At 36.7% G+C, this 14029-nt stretch overlaps 1 protein-coding gene across 1 annotated transcript in view; it reads left to right on the forward strand.

Annotated features, from left to right (window-relative positions):
• The window catches only part of LOC122803969 (arachidonate 12-lipoxygenase, 12R-type-like), a 250347-nt gene that overhangs the window by 32181 nt on the left and 204137 nt on the right, over window positions 1-14029 (forward strand). Inside the window, exon 2 of the mRNA XM_044073647.1 lies at window positions 6863-7061. Coding sequence (XP_043929582.1) covers window positions 6863-7061 — 199 coding nt within the window. The remainder of the gene's footprint in view (window positions 1-6862; window positions 7062-14029) is intronic.

Genomic DNA, 14029 nt, shown 5'->3' on the forward strand with positions numbered 1-14029 from the left:
GTGTGGTGTCTTCAACATAGCATGCAGCGTGACACCTCATTTACTGCCTAACATTCCCTGCAACATATTGCAGAAACAAGTGCACCCTAAATCTGTTCTGGGGGTCTGATGTCTTCAACATAGCATGCAGCATGACACCTCATTTACTTCCTAACATTCCCTGATACATATTGTAGAAACCAGTGCACCCTAAAGCTGTTCTGAGTGTGTGGTGTCTTCAACATAGCATGCAGCGTGACACCTCATTTACTGCCTAACATTCCCTGCAACATATTGCAGAAACAAGTGCACCCTAAATCTGTTCTGGGGGTCTGATGTCTTCAACATAGCATGCAGCATGACACCTCATTTACTTCCTAACATTCCCTGATACATATTGTAGAAACCAGTGCACCCTGAGTCTGTTCTGAGTGCCCGGATTCTTCAACATAGGATGCAGCATGACACTTCTCATTTATTGCCTAACATTCCCTGATACATATTGTAGAAACCCGTGCACCCTAAATCTGTTCCGAGTGTCTGGTCTCTTCAACATAGCATGTAGCATGGCACGTCTCATTTACTGCCTAACATTCCCTGATACATATTGTAGAAACCAGTGCACCCTAAATCTGTTCTGTGTGTCTGGTGTCTTCAACATAGCATGCAGCATGACACCTCATTTACTGCCTAACATTCCCAGATACATATTGTAAAAACCAGTGCACCCTAAAACTGTTCTGAGTGTCTGGTGTCTTCAACATAGCATGCAGCATGACACTTCTCATTTACCACCTAACATTCCCTGATACATATTGTAGAAACCAGTGTACCCTAAATCTGTTCTGAGGGTCTGGTGTCTTCAACATTGCATGCAGTATGACACGTCTCATTTACTGCCTAACATTCCCTGATACATATTGTAGAAACAAGTGCACCCTAAATCAGGGGTGTAGCTAGGATTTTCAAATTTGTACTCACAGCTCTCAAACTGTTACCCCCCTCCCCAGCCAAGCTACGGCCATTCTTCTAATTCACGGTTCGCTTTTTTAGTGTCGATGAAGAGGCATTCACTGTAATGCCTCTTCAGTAATATAATATACATTCACTCAAACTCGGTTCCTTGAATTGAAAATTAACCAGAAATGTCAGTTCTTTGAAAAATGCAGCATGGTAGTTGGGTTAGAGACTTTATGCTTTTGTTTTCTGTAACTAAGGTACAGATTTTGAGCTTGAGTAAATTACTAACCACCTGCTACCCCTAACTAGGATGTTTCATTCACACACACACCCCTACCTACCTCTTAGTGCAAGAAATATGGACAATGCCTAAAATAAACAGGGACAGATAATAAATAATGCTCTCGTGAACTTAGAAAGTTGCTAGAAATACAGGATTTGTGCTAGTATGAGAAAGTTGCTAGAATAACAGGATTTGTGCTAGTATGAATTTTTCTAAAGGACATGAATTCTGAAACTCAAATGTCTGTCATTATTTAGCAACTTCAGCCTTCAAATGATTTTCTAGAAAATCACAAAATTTATGAGGAACAGACAAAAAATATGGGGCAAAAATCTAGACATTCAGCAAAATTTGGACAGTTGAGAAGTACCTACCACACACACACACACACACACACACACACACACACACACACACACACACACACACACACACACACACACACACACCTCTCAACCTCTTAGATCAACAAACTCATAAATAAAACTGAGGCAAAGGCCCAAAAATAAGGACATTTTTTTTAAATATTGCCCTTATAAATTTAGAAAGGTAATAGAATAGTAGTAGGTCTTGCATTAGTACGAATTTTCTGAAAGGTATGAAATCTGAAACTTAAATGTCTGCCATTATTTTCTAACTTCAGTCTTTAAAAATTTGCCTCTAATTTGCCAGAAAACCAAAATTTTATGAAAAACGGACCAAAATGTGATGCAAAAATATAAAATTTCCAGACAATACAGCTGGGAACCTGTCAAAGAAGGGACACCATTTTAATATGAGCACAGTTAACTTAGAACAGCTGACAAAATTAGAGAATCTACATGCATTTCTGAAATAAAAGTAATGTATAACTCTGATCATTGCAGTTATTTATAAAAGTAAAGTAAACCCTCCATGTTTTCTTCCAAAATTGCTATTTTCGGAGAGATTATTAGGGGGAGAGCAACATTTTGAGCCAAAATTGGGGACAGCTGAGAGGTTTGGATATTTCTAATTCTATAAAGTGATTTATTTGCACATACCTCTCAACCTCTTAATGCAGGAAATCTGGACAAGGCCAAATATATTGGGGGGAACATAAAAACAGTACTAAAATTTGACCTTGTATAAACTTAAGACAGTTGCTTAAAAATCAGGTCTTGCATTAGCATGCATTTTTCTGAAGATTATGACATCTGAAACTTAACGTCGGTCATTATTTAGTGACTTCATTCCTAAATGATTTGCCAGAAAAAGTTTTATTTTGCATTTTACAGCACGAACACCAATAAATATCTGCTAAACAAAGCAATGCAATCTCACAATGAAACTAGATTTAGCATTAAAACTTCTCTACCCTTGAAACTCACGTTCATTGAAACAGCATTGAAACCCACATTCAAAGAAAATACATTTTGGCAGTGGCAGATAAAGATTAACTTTGGGCTGTTTTCAAATCATAGGCCCCTTGCACATGAAACATATACATGCTCTTTGATACACCTTCCATCATAAAAGTCTACTCAAACGTCTACAGTCCACGAGTAAAAGTAAATATGCACAATCTCTGAACTAGTAAAAGCCATCTACATAATTCCACATTAGAGAAATCTGTAACTAATGAAGAGGCTGCTGCTAGCAAACATTTTTATATTTCATGGTTTCATCTACAAATAATGTGCCTGTTGCCCTTGAGGAATAAATTGCCTATGTTGCATTAAAAACAATGATACGCTAGTAATATTGCAATAGGGAATGGATGGCTAACTGATAACAGGTTCATAGTTACTACTAGATATCTTCGCCAAAACAGGCTACAGCATCCACCCCCCTTTACAACACAGTACAGTATCAGCAATGCATCTACCTACTGTGGGAGAAGAACCCATAACCTTCTGCAACAAAAGCAAGTACACTACCTGTTGTGCTATTAACAGTACAAGCAGAGTCCAGATAAGCAGCACTAAACTTAAGTTCCCCTGCAGCTCTCAGCTCCTTGTAAAATGTTGACACTCAGCTGTATCTCTGAACTTTGCAGAACAAGAAATCTGGAAAAAGCCAACATTTATTGGGAGGGGGGGACAAAAGCCCAAAAAACAGGGACACATTTTAAACATTGCTTGTATAATTTTGAAAAGTTGCTAGAATAAAACGCTGTGTTATTACCATGCATGTCTTGAACCCAGAACCATATGCACTGTAGTCAGTGCAACATAACACTATGCTAAATTAGCAGTTTTAAAAATAGGAAGACAAACTTAATGGCTATCATTTAGATAACTCTCAACCTCTTAGCACAAAAAACCTGGACAAACAAAGCCAATAATGAGGGAATACAAATTCAGTTCTCACTTCACACCTTAGCACAAAAAACCTGGACAAACATCAAAAACAATAATGGGAGAAATACAACTTCAGTTCTCACCATAGCTCACAACCATTAGAAAAGCAAATCTGTAGACCTAGGATTGCATTAAAGAAACATACTAATAGCTGGTCTCAAGGGGGTATTTCTTTTCCAGACTTTAATTTATATACTATCTCTTCTATTGTAAAAGTTATTACTTTATTAATAGATCAGTCATATGTCGCAAAATGGAAAGATTATTGGGAGCTAATTAGTATGCACTTCATGAAAATCTCCTTAACACATAAAAATATGATTGTAAATAACTCCATGTTATGGTTACTAAAGGAATTTTGTACTTCACCTATTACACCTAAACATATGGTTTGTTACCCATTAAATATTATTATTAGCTATCGTAACTTTATATTCATGCACCCTAAGTATAGGGAATGGAATTTTATTATATTCCTATAATGTATACTCAGGGTATGCTTTTGTCATCTACTTCTGAAGGAACTCATTTAGCTATAGATAATGATCTAAAGTACTGGTATCAGTTGATATCTGATAAAGTTAAAAATCTAGATTTCTTAAAACAAGAATTTGATCTAAGAGAAACTTGCTGGTTAGAGGTTCAGACCTTTAGACAACATCTCATTGATAGAATAGATCTAATGTCTATAACAGTTAAAGAATCTATTCCAACACTGATTGATTACTTGATATTAAATTTACAACATAAAGTTTCTGATAAAGGTAAACTTTCATATATACATAAAATTATCAGACAAGAAACTTTTTACAGTGTAGATACATACTGGAATTATTTCACTTCTATTAATGGGGACCCACCAAATCAACAAGATAAACAATATATATTGGAATCTGCCTATAGAACTGCGTCTTCCATTGTCTGGAGACTTTATACATGGAAATGTTTACATAGATCTTTTTATACACCTTTGATGATGAATAAAATAAATAATAAAGATAATCTATGTAAGAGATGTAATGTAGAAATTAATGCTGACTGGGCTCATATGTTTTATGACTGTATAAAATTGAAAGAATACTGGAAGTCAATTAATGAATTTTTGCAGGCTCTTTTACAGATAATTTCATTATTTCTAAATCTCTTATATTATTCAACACACCTGTACCTCAAAGTGTTAAAAGGTTAAGCTTCCCTTGTTATGGTCTATTCTAGCAGTGGCTAGGAAAATAATAACCAGAAATTGGATTTCAGATACACCTCCTTCGTTCAATGAATTTAAAAATGTTATGAATATAGTGTGCCATATGGAAATAAACACAATTAGGTCAAGAACAACTAGAAAAACATCTTATTATATTGTATGGGATAATTTACAAAATTTGTTAAAAAAATCCTAATTTCAATAGCATGGTATTTTAGTTTAATTAATTGATCTGATAGTAGTGGATGTCTTTGTAAATACTTTAGTTGTTTTGTTGAATGTTATAATCATATCTATTTTTAATTACTTGTATAAAATTGTTATGATATTTCTCTTGTATGTTAAAACAATAAACCTGTTTTGAAAAAAAAAAAAGAAAAGCAAATCTGAACAAAGTTCAGAAATGGTGGCGGTTAGGGACTTAGGCTGTTCTTACCCTGAAGCAAAGGTACAGAGTTTCAGCCTGAACACCTATAGCCAGCAGGTGTATTATGTGGGGGCATTTACACACACACACACACCTCCATTTCTGAATGCACTTACTTCAATTGTTGATTGCCTTTCATCCATTTGTGAATGCCCTTGCTTCCACCAACTCAGCGATAATCCATTTGTGAATGCCCTTGCTTCCACCAACTCAGCGATAATCCATTTGCAATTCTTTCCCGCTCGCGAATCCATTGCTTGCCTTCCAACTCAGATTGCGAATCCAATGCTTGCCTTCCAAGTTCCAACTCATTGTTTCCCGCTTGCAGCCAGCCAACCATGATGTGAGCTCACTTCCGACTGGCTGGTATGCTCATTAAAGGAGCCAACACCCTTTAAATATGTATGTTTTATTTATTTTTTTCAAAAAAGCTACCCCCCTTCTAAAAAAGTTGTACTGAAATCAGTAAAGTGCGTATGCCTCCCGACGTCCCTGCCCTAAATCTTTTCTGAGTGTCTGTTGTCTTCAACATAGCATGCAGCATGACACTTCTCATTTACTGCCTAACATTCCCTGATACATATTGTTGAAACCAGTGCACCCTAAATCTGTTCTGAGGGTCTGGTGTCTTCAACATAGCATGCAACATGACACTTCTCATTTACTGCCTAACATTCCCTGATACATACTGTAGAAATCAGTGCACCCTAAGTCTGTTCTGAGTGTCTGGTGTCTTCAACATAGCATGCAGCATGGCACATCTCATTTACTGCCTAACATTCCCTGATACATATTGCAGAAACCAGTGCACCCTAAATCTGTTCTGAGTGTCTGGTGTTTTCAACATAGCATGCAGCATTTATTTATTTATTTTATTTATTTTACATTTTATTTAAATTTGTTGACCAGGCTGGTCTAGCTGGATATATGTCCATTTTCAGTAGAGGCTCAGGGAGAAAAGCTCCAAAAAAATCATACAAAGTTAATAAAAAGCTAATACAGAAGTTATGACAGACATTATAAAAACCAGCAAATGTTACATAAAAGCAAACATTTTTTTTTCACACAAGTAGTACAAATTAGAATACTCAGTAATTTTATGAGAAGGTGAAATATACATATACACATATATGTTGTATGCAATAATATTGTGTATTGATGGCATGACACTTCTCATTTACTGCCTAACATTCCCTGATACATATTGTAGAGACCAGTGCACCCTAAATCTGTTCGGAGTGTCTGGTGTCTTCAATACAGCATGCAGCGTGACACTTCTCATTTACTGCCTAACATTCCCTGATACATATTGCAGTGTTCGTATTTTAATGGCTGCTGTACTGCTGAAGTGGTTCTCAGAGGACCATCTGGGTGGGTCATTAGGGTCCTTACATCTACACTAACCATTCTTTTGTTCTGTGTTGTACGTGTTTTACATTGTTACATTTTGTCAAATTATTTTGAATAAAACGCCATAGAGTCAGTATTAATATTCCAGTTCTTTAGCAGAAATTGTAATACTCCAACAAAGAATCCTTATTTTCATATTACATTTAGGTAATCCATCTGAAGAAATGCGTAAACATACTATAAATTATGGTTCATTGCCTGCCGTCTATCACTGATCTTAATGTAAACATCAGTCTTCTCAGTGTTTTCATTGTTTTTTTTAATTTATTTTTTTTTAGGTCACTGTTCATGCTGATGAAGACCTAGGTGATTTTCTTATGATTACTTTAGAAAAGGAAGCAAGGTTCATTTTGCCAGAGTCTGGTTGGTACTGTGAGTACGTAAAAGTGTCAAATGTTAAGACGGGCAAAGAACATGTATTTGCAGTTTTTTCCTGGGTTTTAAGAAATAAACCCGTGAGTGTTATAGAAAGCTCAGGTAAGAAAATGCATGCTTTACTTTGTGTGTCATATTCATAGAAATCTGTATATGTTGAATGCATGCACTTACTTAGTACAACGTACATTAATTTTATTATTATATATAGTATGTTGTATTATTTGTTGACCTAATCATCTCCATCATCATCAGTATTTCATGTCTTTTACCACCTCAGACGTCCTTGAATCTTGCACCCTCTCACCCACCCACAGCACCCACAGAACCACACACGTCCCTCTCCTCTTTCTGTTTCATGTATAGTGAGGTTTGGGTCCATGCCCCCTAGCAAAATACTCTAAACAGTTCTCAGGTTCATAGATCCAGATCCAGAATCTCCCAATAATTTGTTCCAATACTTGCTAAACCCAGATTTTTCTTTATCCTCCCACAAATGATTACAATGGTGTACATTAATGACATCACATTTCCTACACGTGGATTTTTATGCAAACTAGAAATACAGTGAATATACATCTTTATATCTCGACCTGTCTGCCTTTAAATTGTGTTTTCCTTTTTCTCTTCTTTTTTTATATTACATTTTTATAAAATTATCTCTAATGTTTCTTTATTTCCTATGCAAATCTGAAATTCTCTGAATGTTCATCAAATATCTGCACCTGTTTTTATTTTATTTTCATTTTTTTGTATTGTGGAGTTTTTTACTAAAATTCTTCTGAGCTAAGCCTGAAAAAAAAAAACACATGATCTGTGCTTTACAGTGGTCCACAAATGGAAAAAAAATTGTACTTGTAAATCTGAGTAGAGCACAGATCCACATTTTTTTTTTTCAGACTCAACCTAGTCAAGCGACTTGCTCAGAATCACACTTTAGGGAAATGGAGGCTGAAGAAAGCTCAGAGTCACACTTTAGGCAAATGGAGGGTGAAGAAAGCTCAGAGTTACACTTTAGGTAAATGGAGGATGAAGAAAGCTCAGAGTCACACTTTAGGTAAATGGAGGGTGAAGAAAGCTCAGAGTTACACTTTAGGCAAATGGAGGGTGAAGAAAGCTCAGAGTCACACTTTAGGCAAAAGGAGGGTGAAGAAAGCTCAGAGTCACACTTTAGGCAAATGGAGGGTGAAGAAAGCTCAGAGTTACACTTTAGGTAAATGGAGGATGAAGAAAGCTCAGAGTCACACTTTAGGGAAATGGAGGGTGAGAAAATCAAACTCCCAAACACAGGAAGTAACTAATTAACGTGTCCTTAATCCACAACTGCCAGACAAGTGTATGAAGGGGGATGGAGGAGTCTTGTCATTTGTGGCATTAATGAGTCCTTATAACCCCCTTCTGTACACAATATTAACCATATCAGGCATGTCACCAGTATATATCCCATTTATCCCTTTTCTAGAGAAATGAGGGGGCTTACTGAATTTGTTTAAAGTCAGTACTTAGAAAATGTATGCCTTTTTTCTCATTTTATTTGTAAAAGATAATGAAATAAATAAATATATACATGCAAACACACAAAATATTAAAGGTCAGGTTAAAAGAAACTGCCTTTGTTGGCAGTTTATGAGCAGAAACAGCTGCTGCCATCATTGGTTATGTCCAGTATGATCATCATAGGCAGTGATTATGTACCAGTATGATCATTGTTGACAGTGATTATGTCCCAGTATGATCATCGTAGACAGTGATTATGCTCCAGTATGATCATCGTGCAGGGTGATTATGTCCCAGTATGATCATCTTAGGGAGTGATTATGTCCCAGTATGATCATTTTGGACAGTGATTATGTCCCAGTATGATCATCATAGGCAGTGATTATGTCCCAGTATGATCATCACAGATAGTGATTATGCCCCAGTATGATTAATGTAGACAGTGATTATGTACCAGTATGTTCATCATAGACAGTGATGATGTTCCAGTATGATCATCTTAGACAGTGATTATGTCCCAGTATGCTCATCTTAGGGAGTGATTATGTCCCAGTATGATCATTTTGCACAGTGATTATGTCCCAGTATGATCATCATAGGCAGTGATTATGTCCCAGTATGATCATTACAGATAGTGGTTATCCCCCAGTATGATTAATGTAGACAGTGATTATGTACCAGTATCTTCATCAGAGACAGAGATTATGTCTCAGTATGATCATCTTAGACAGTGAATATGTCCCAGTATGATCATCATAGACAGTGAAAATGTCCCAGAATGATCATGTTAGACATTGATTATGCCCCAGTATGATCACCTTAGACAGTGATTATGAGCAAGTATGATCATCATAGACAGTGGTTATGCCCCAGTATGATCATTGTAGACAGTTGTACCCCAGTATGATCATTGTGAACAGTGATGATGCCTCAATATGATCATCGTATAATGTGATTATGTCCCAGTATGCTCATTGTAGAGAGTGATTATGTCCCAGTGTAATTATCATAGAGTGGTTATGTCTCAGTGGCTCTACTTCTGTTTGTCAAAAACACAGTTTGTTGACAAACAGAAGGTCAAGCCCAGTTCTGTGAAAGTGCACTTCAACAAAAGAGCACTTTCACAAAAGCAAATTCACCAAATTGGCAAAATAAAATAAAAAAAATTTTAAACACAGTTTTGGAGGGGGGCAAGCCCCCTTGCACCCCCGCTAACTTAATATACTAACTCCAAGATAGTAGTATAGTGGGGAAAATGATCCTTCCTTATCCCCACTGTAGTGCGATCTCGGAGTTAGTATATTAAAATAGCGGGGGTGTGGGGGCACAGCCCCCCACATGAGCAGTGCAGGGGTGCTTGCCTCCCTGCAAAACTGTGTTTAAAATCTTTTTTTTTTTATTTTGCCGATTCGGTGAATTGGCTTTCGCGAAAGTGCACTTTAGTTGAAGAGATTATGTAATTTCTATAAAGAAAAGTATACCCGTCTCAGTATGACCATTTTAGACAGGGATTATGCCCCAGTATGAGCATCATAGTCGGTTATTATACTCCCCTATGATCATCATATAGAGTGATTATGTCACAATATGACCATTATAAACAGTAGTTATACCCCAGTATGATCATCGTAGACAGTGATTATGTCCCAGTGTGATCTTCATGGACAGTGATTTAGCCCAAATATCATGAAAATAGGCAGCAATTATGGCCCATTATGATTGTCAGAGACAGTGATTATGTCCCAGTATGATTATCATGGACAGTGGTTATGTCCAAGTATGATCATCTTAGACATTATGTCCCAGTATGATCGTCATTGACAGTGATTATGCCCCAGTATGATCATCATAAACAGTTATGATGTCCTAGTATGATCATCTTAGACAGTGATTATGGCCCAGTATGATCATCGTAGACTGTGATTATGTCCCAGTAAGATCATTGTAGGCAGTAATAATATCCTAGTATGATCATCGCACAAAATAAGAATATCCCAGTATGATCACTGTAGACAGTGATTATGTCCCAGTATGATCACTGTAGACAGTGATTATGTCCCAGTATGATCACTGTAGACAGTGATTATGTCCCAGTATGATCATCGTAGGCAGTGATGATGTCCCAGTGCGATCTTCGTGGACAGTGATTTAGCCCCAGTGTCATCAAAACAGGCAGTGATTATGCCCCAGTATGACCATAATAAACAGTGAATATGCCCCAGAATGATCATCACAGACAGTGAAGATGCCCCAATATGATCATCATAGACAGTCAATATGTCCCAGTATGATCATCACACACAGTGATTAGGTCCCAGTATGTTCATTGTCGACAGTGATAATGTCCCAGTATGATCATCTTAGGCAGTGATTATGCCATAGTATAATCATTGTAGGCAGTGATTCATACCTCTCAGCTATACAGATATTTGCAGAATATGCAGATTTTTGCCTTGAATATTTGGTCTGTTCATCATAAAAACTGTCATTTTCCGGCAAATCATGGAGGAATGAAGTGACTAAATACTGACCAAATAATGACACACATTTTAGGTTCACACTTCATATTAAGAACATGATAACACAAATCCTTTTATTCTAGCAGCTTTATAAATTTATAAGAGCACTATTTAAAATATTTCTCTATTTTGGGGGTTTGTCCCCCACAGTATTTAAGGCTTTGTTCAGATTTCTTGAGTTAAGACGTTGAGAGGTATGGTGATTATGTCCCAGTATGATAATTGTAGGCAGTGATTATAACTCTCAACTGTACATTCCCTGAATGTTCAGATTTTTGCCTTGAATAATTGATCTGTTCGTCATAAAATCTGTCATTTTCAGGCAAATCATGGAGGAGTAAATTCACTAAATAATGACAAAATTATGACACGCATTTGAGGTCAAAAATGTATGCTATCACAATTCCTGCTATTCTAGCAACTTTCTAAGTTTATAAGAGCAATATTAAAAATCTGTCCTAATTTTGGGTCTTTGCCCCCCCCCCCATTATTTAAGTCTTTTCCAGATTTCTTGAGTTAAGAAGTTGAGAGGTATGCTGATTATGTCTCAGTATGATCATCTTGGACAGTCATTATGTCCCAATATGAACATCATAGACAGTGATTATGCCCCGGTATGATCATCATAGATAGTGAATATGCCCCAGTATGATCATAATAGTGGACTTTGGTGATGCCCCAGCATGACCATCATAGACAGTGATGTCACACCTCTCAACGGTACAGATTTTCCCTGAATGTCCAGACTTTTGCCTTGAATATTTGGTCTGTTCCTCATAAAATCTGTCATTTTCTGGCCTATCGTGAAGGATTGAAGTCACTAAGTAATGACTACATAATGACACACATTTGAGGTTCAGACTTCATATCCTTCAGAAAATGTATGCTATCACAAATCCTGTTATTGTAGCAGCTTTCTAAGTTAATAAGAGCAGTATTTAAAATCTGTCCTTATTTTGGGTCTTTTCACCCCCATTATTTAAGGCTTTGGCCAGATTTCATGATTTAAAAAGTTGAGACGTGTGGTAATTATGTCCCAGTATAATCATCGTAGACAGTGTTTATGTCCCAGTATGACCACTGTAGACAGTGATTATGCCCGAGTATGATCATTGTAGACAGTGATTATGTCCCAGTATCATTATGTCCCAATATGATCATCTTGCACAGTGATTATGCCCCACTATGATCACCTTAGACAGTGATGATGCCCCAGTAGGACCACCTTAACCTGCGAATATACCCCAGTATGATCATCGTGGACAGAGATGATGCCGCATTATGGTCATCATAACCAACGATTATGTCCAAGTATGATCATCATAGACAGTGTTTTACGTCCCAGTATGATAACCTGAGACAGTGATTATGCCACAGTATGATCATCTTAGACAATGATAATACCCCAATATAATCATTTCAGACAGTGATTATGTCTGTGTATGATCACCTCAGACTATGACTATGCCCAAGTATGGTCATCGCAGACAATGGTTATGCCACAGTAGGAGCATCATAGATAGTTATTATGACCCAGTATAAACATCTTAGACAGTGATTATGCTGAATATGATCATCATAGACAGTGATTATGCCCCAGTATGATCATCAAAGATAGTGATTATACCCCAGTATCATCATCATAGACAATGATTTTGCCCCAGTATCATCATCATAGACAGTGATGATTACCCAGTATAATCATCATAGTCAGTGATTATGTCCCAGTATTTTCATTGTTGATAGTGATTCTGTCCCAGCATGATTGGCTTAGGCAGTGATTATGCCACAGTATGATTATCATAGTTATGTCCCAGTATGATCATCTTAGACAGTAATTATGTCCCAGTATGATAATCACCCAGTATGATCATCGTAGTTAGTTATTATGTCCTAGTATGATCATCTTAGACAGTGATTATGTCCCAGTATGATAATCACCCAGTATGATCATCGTAGTTAGTTATGTCCCAGTATGATCATCTTAGACAGTGATTATGTCCCAGTATGATAATCACCCAGTATGATCATTGTAGTTAGTTATTATGTCCCAGTATGATCATCTTAGACAGTGATTATGTCCCAGTATGATAATCACCCAGTATGATCATCGTAGTTAGTTATTATGTCCCAGTATGATCATCTTAGACAGTGATTATGTCCCAGTATGATAATCACCCAGTATGATCATCGTAGTTAGTTATTATGTCCCAGTATGATCATCTTAGACAGTGATTATGTCCCAGTATGATAATCACCCAGTATGATCATCGTAGTTAGTTATTATGTCCCAGTATGATCATCTTAGACAGTGATTATGTCCCAGTATGATAATCACCCAGTATGATCATCGTAGTTAGTTATTATGTCCCAGTATGATCATCTTAGACAGTGATTATGTCCCAGTATGATAATCACCCAGTATGATCATTGTAGTTAGTTATTATGTCCCAGTATGATCATCTTAGACAGTAATTATGTCCCAGTATGATAATCACCCAGTATGATCATCGTAGTTAGTTATTATGTCCCAGTATGATCATCTTAGACAGTGATTATGTCCCAGTATGATAATCATAGACAGTGTTTATGCCCCAGTATGATCAACACAGACAGTGATTACACCCCAGTATTATCATCCTAGACAGAGATTATGTCCCAGTATGATCATCTTAGCCATTAATTTTGTCCCAGTATGATCATTGTAGACAGTGATTATTCCCCAGTATGATCATAGTAGACAGTGATTATATCCCAGACAATGAATATGTCCCAGTACGAGCATTATAGACAGTGATTGTGCCCCAGTATGATCACCATAGACAGTTGTTATGCCACAGTATGATCATAATAGATAGGGATTATGTCCCATTATGATCATCATGGACAGTGATTATGGCCCCTTATTGTCATTGTAGACAGTTATTATTCCCCAGTATAATCATTGTAGACAGTTACATCCAAGTATGATCATCACAGACAGTGATATTGTCCCAGAATGATCACTGTAGATCATAATTATGCTCCACTATGATTATTGTAGATCAGGATTGT

The sequence above is a fragment of the Protopterus annectens genome, chromosome 6.part0, assembly GCF_019279795.1.
Source record: "Protopterus annectens isolate FY-2018-M chromosome 6.part0, PAN1.0, whole genome shotgun sequence".
NCBI lineage: Eukaryota > Metazoa > Chordata > Ceratodontiformes > Protopteridae > Protopterus > Protopterus annectens.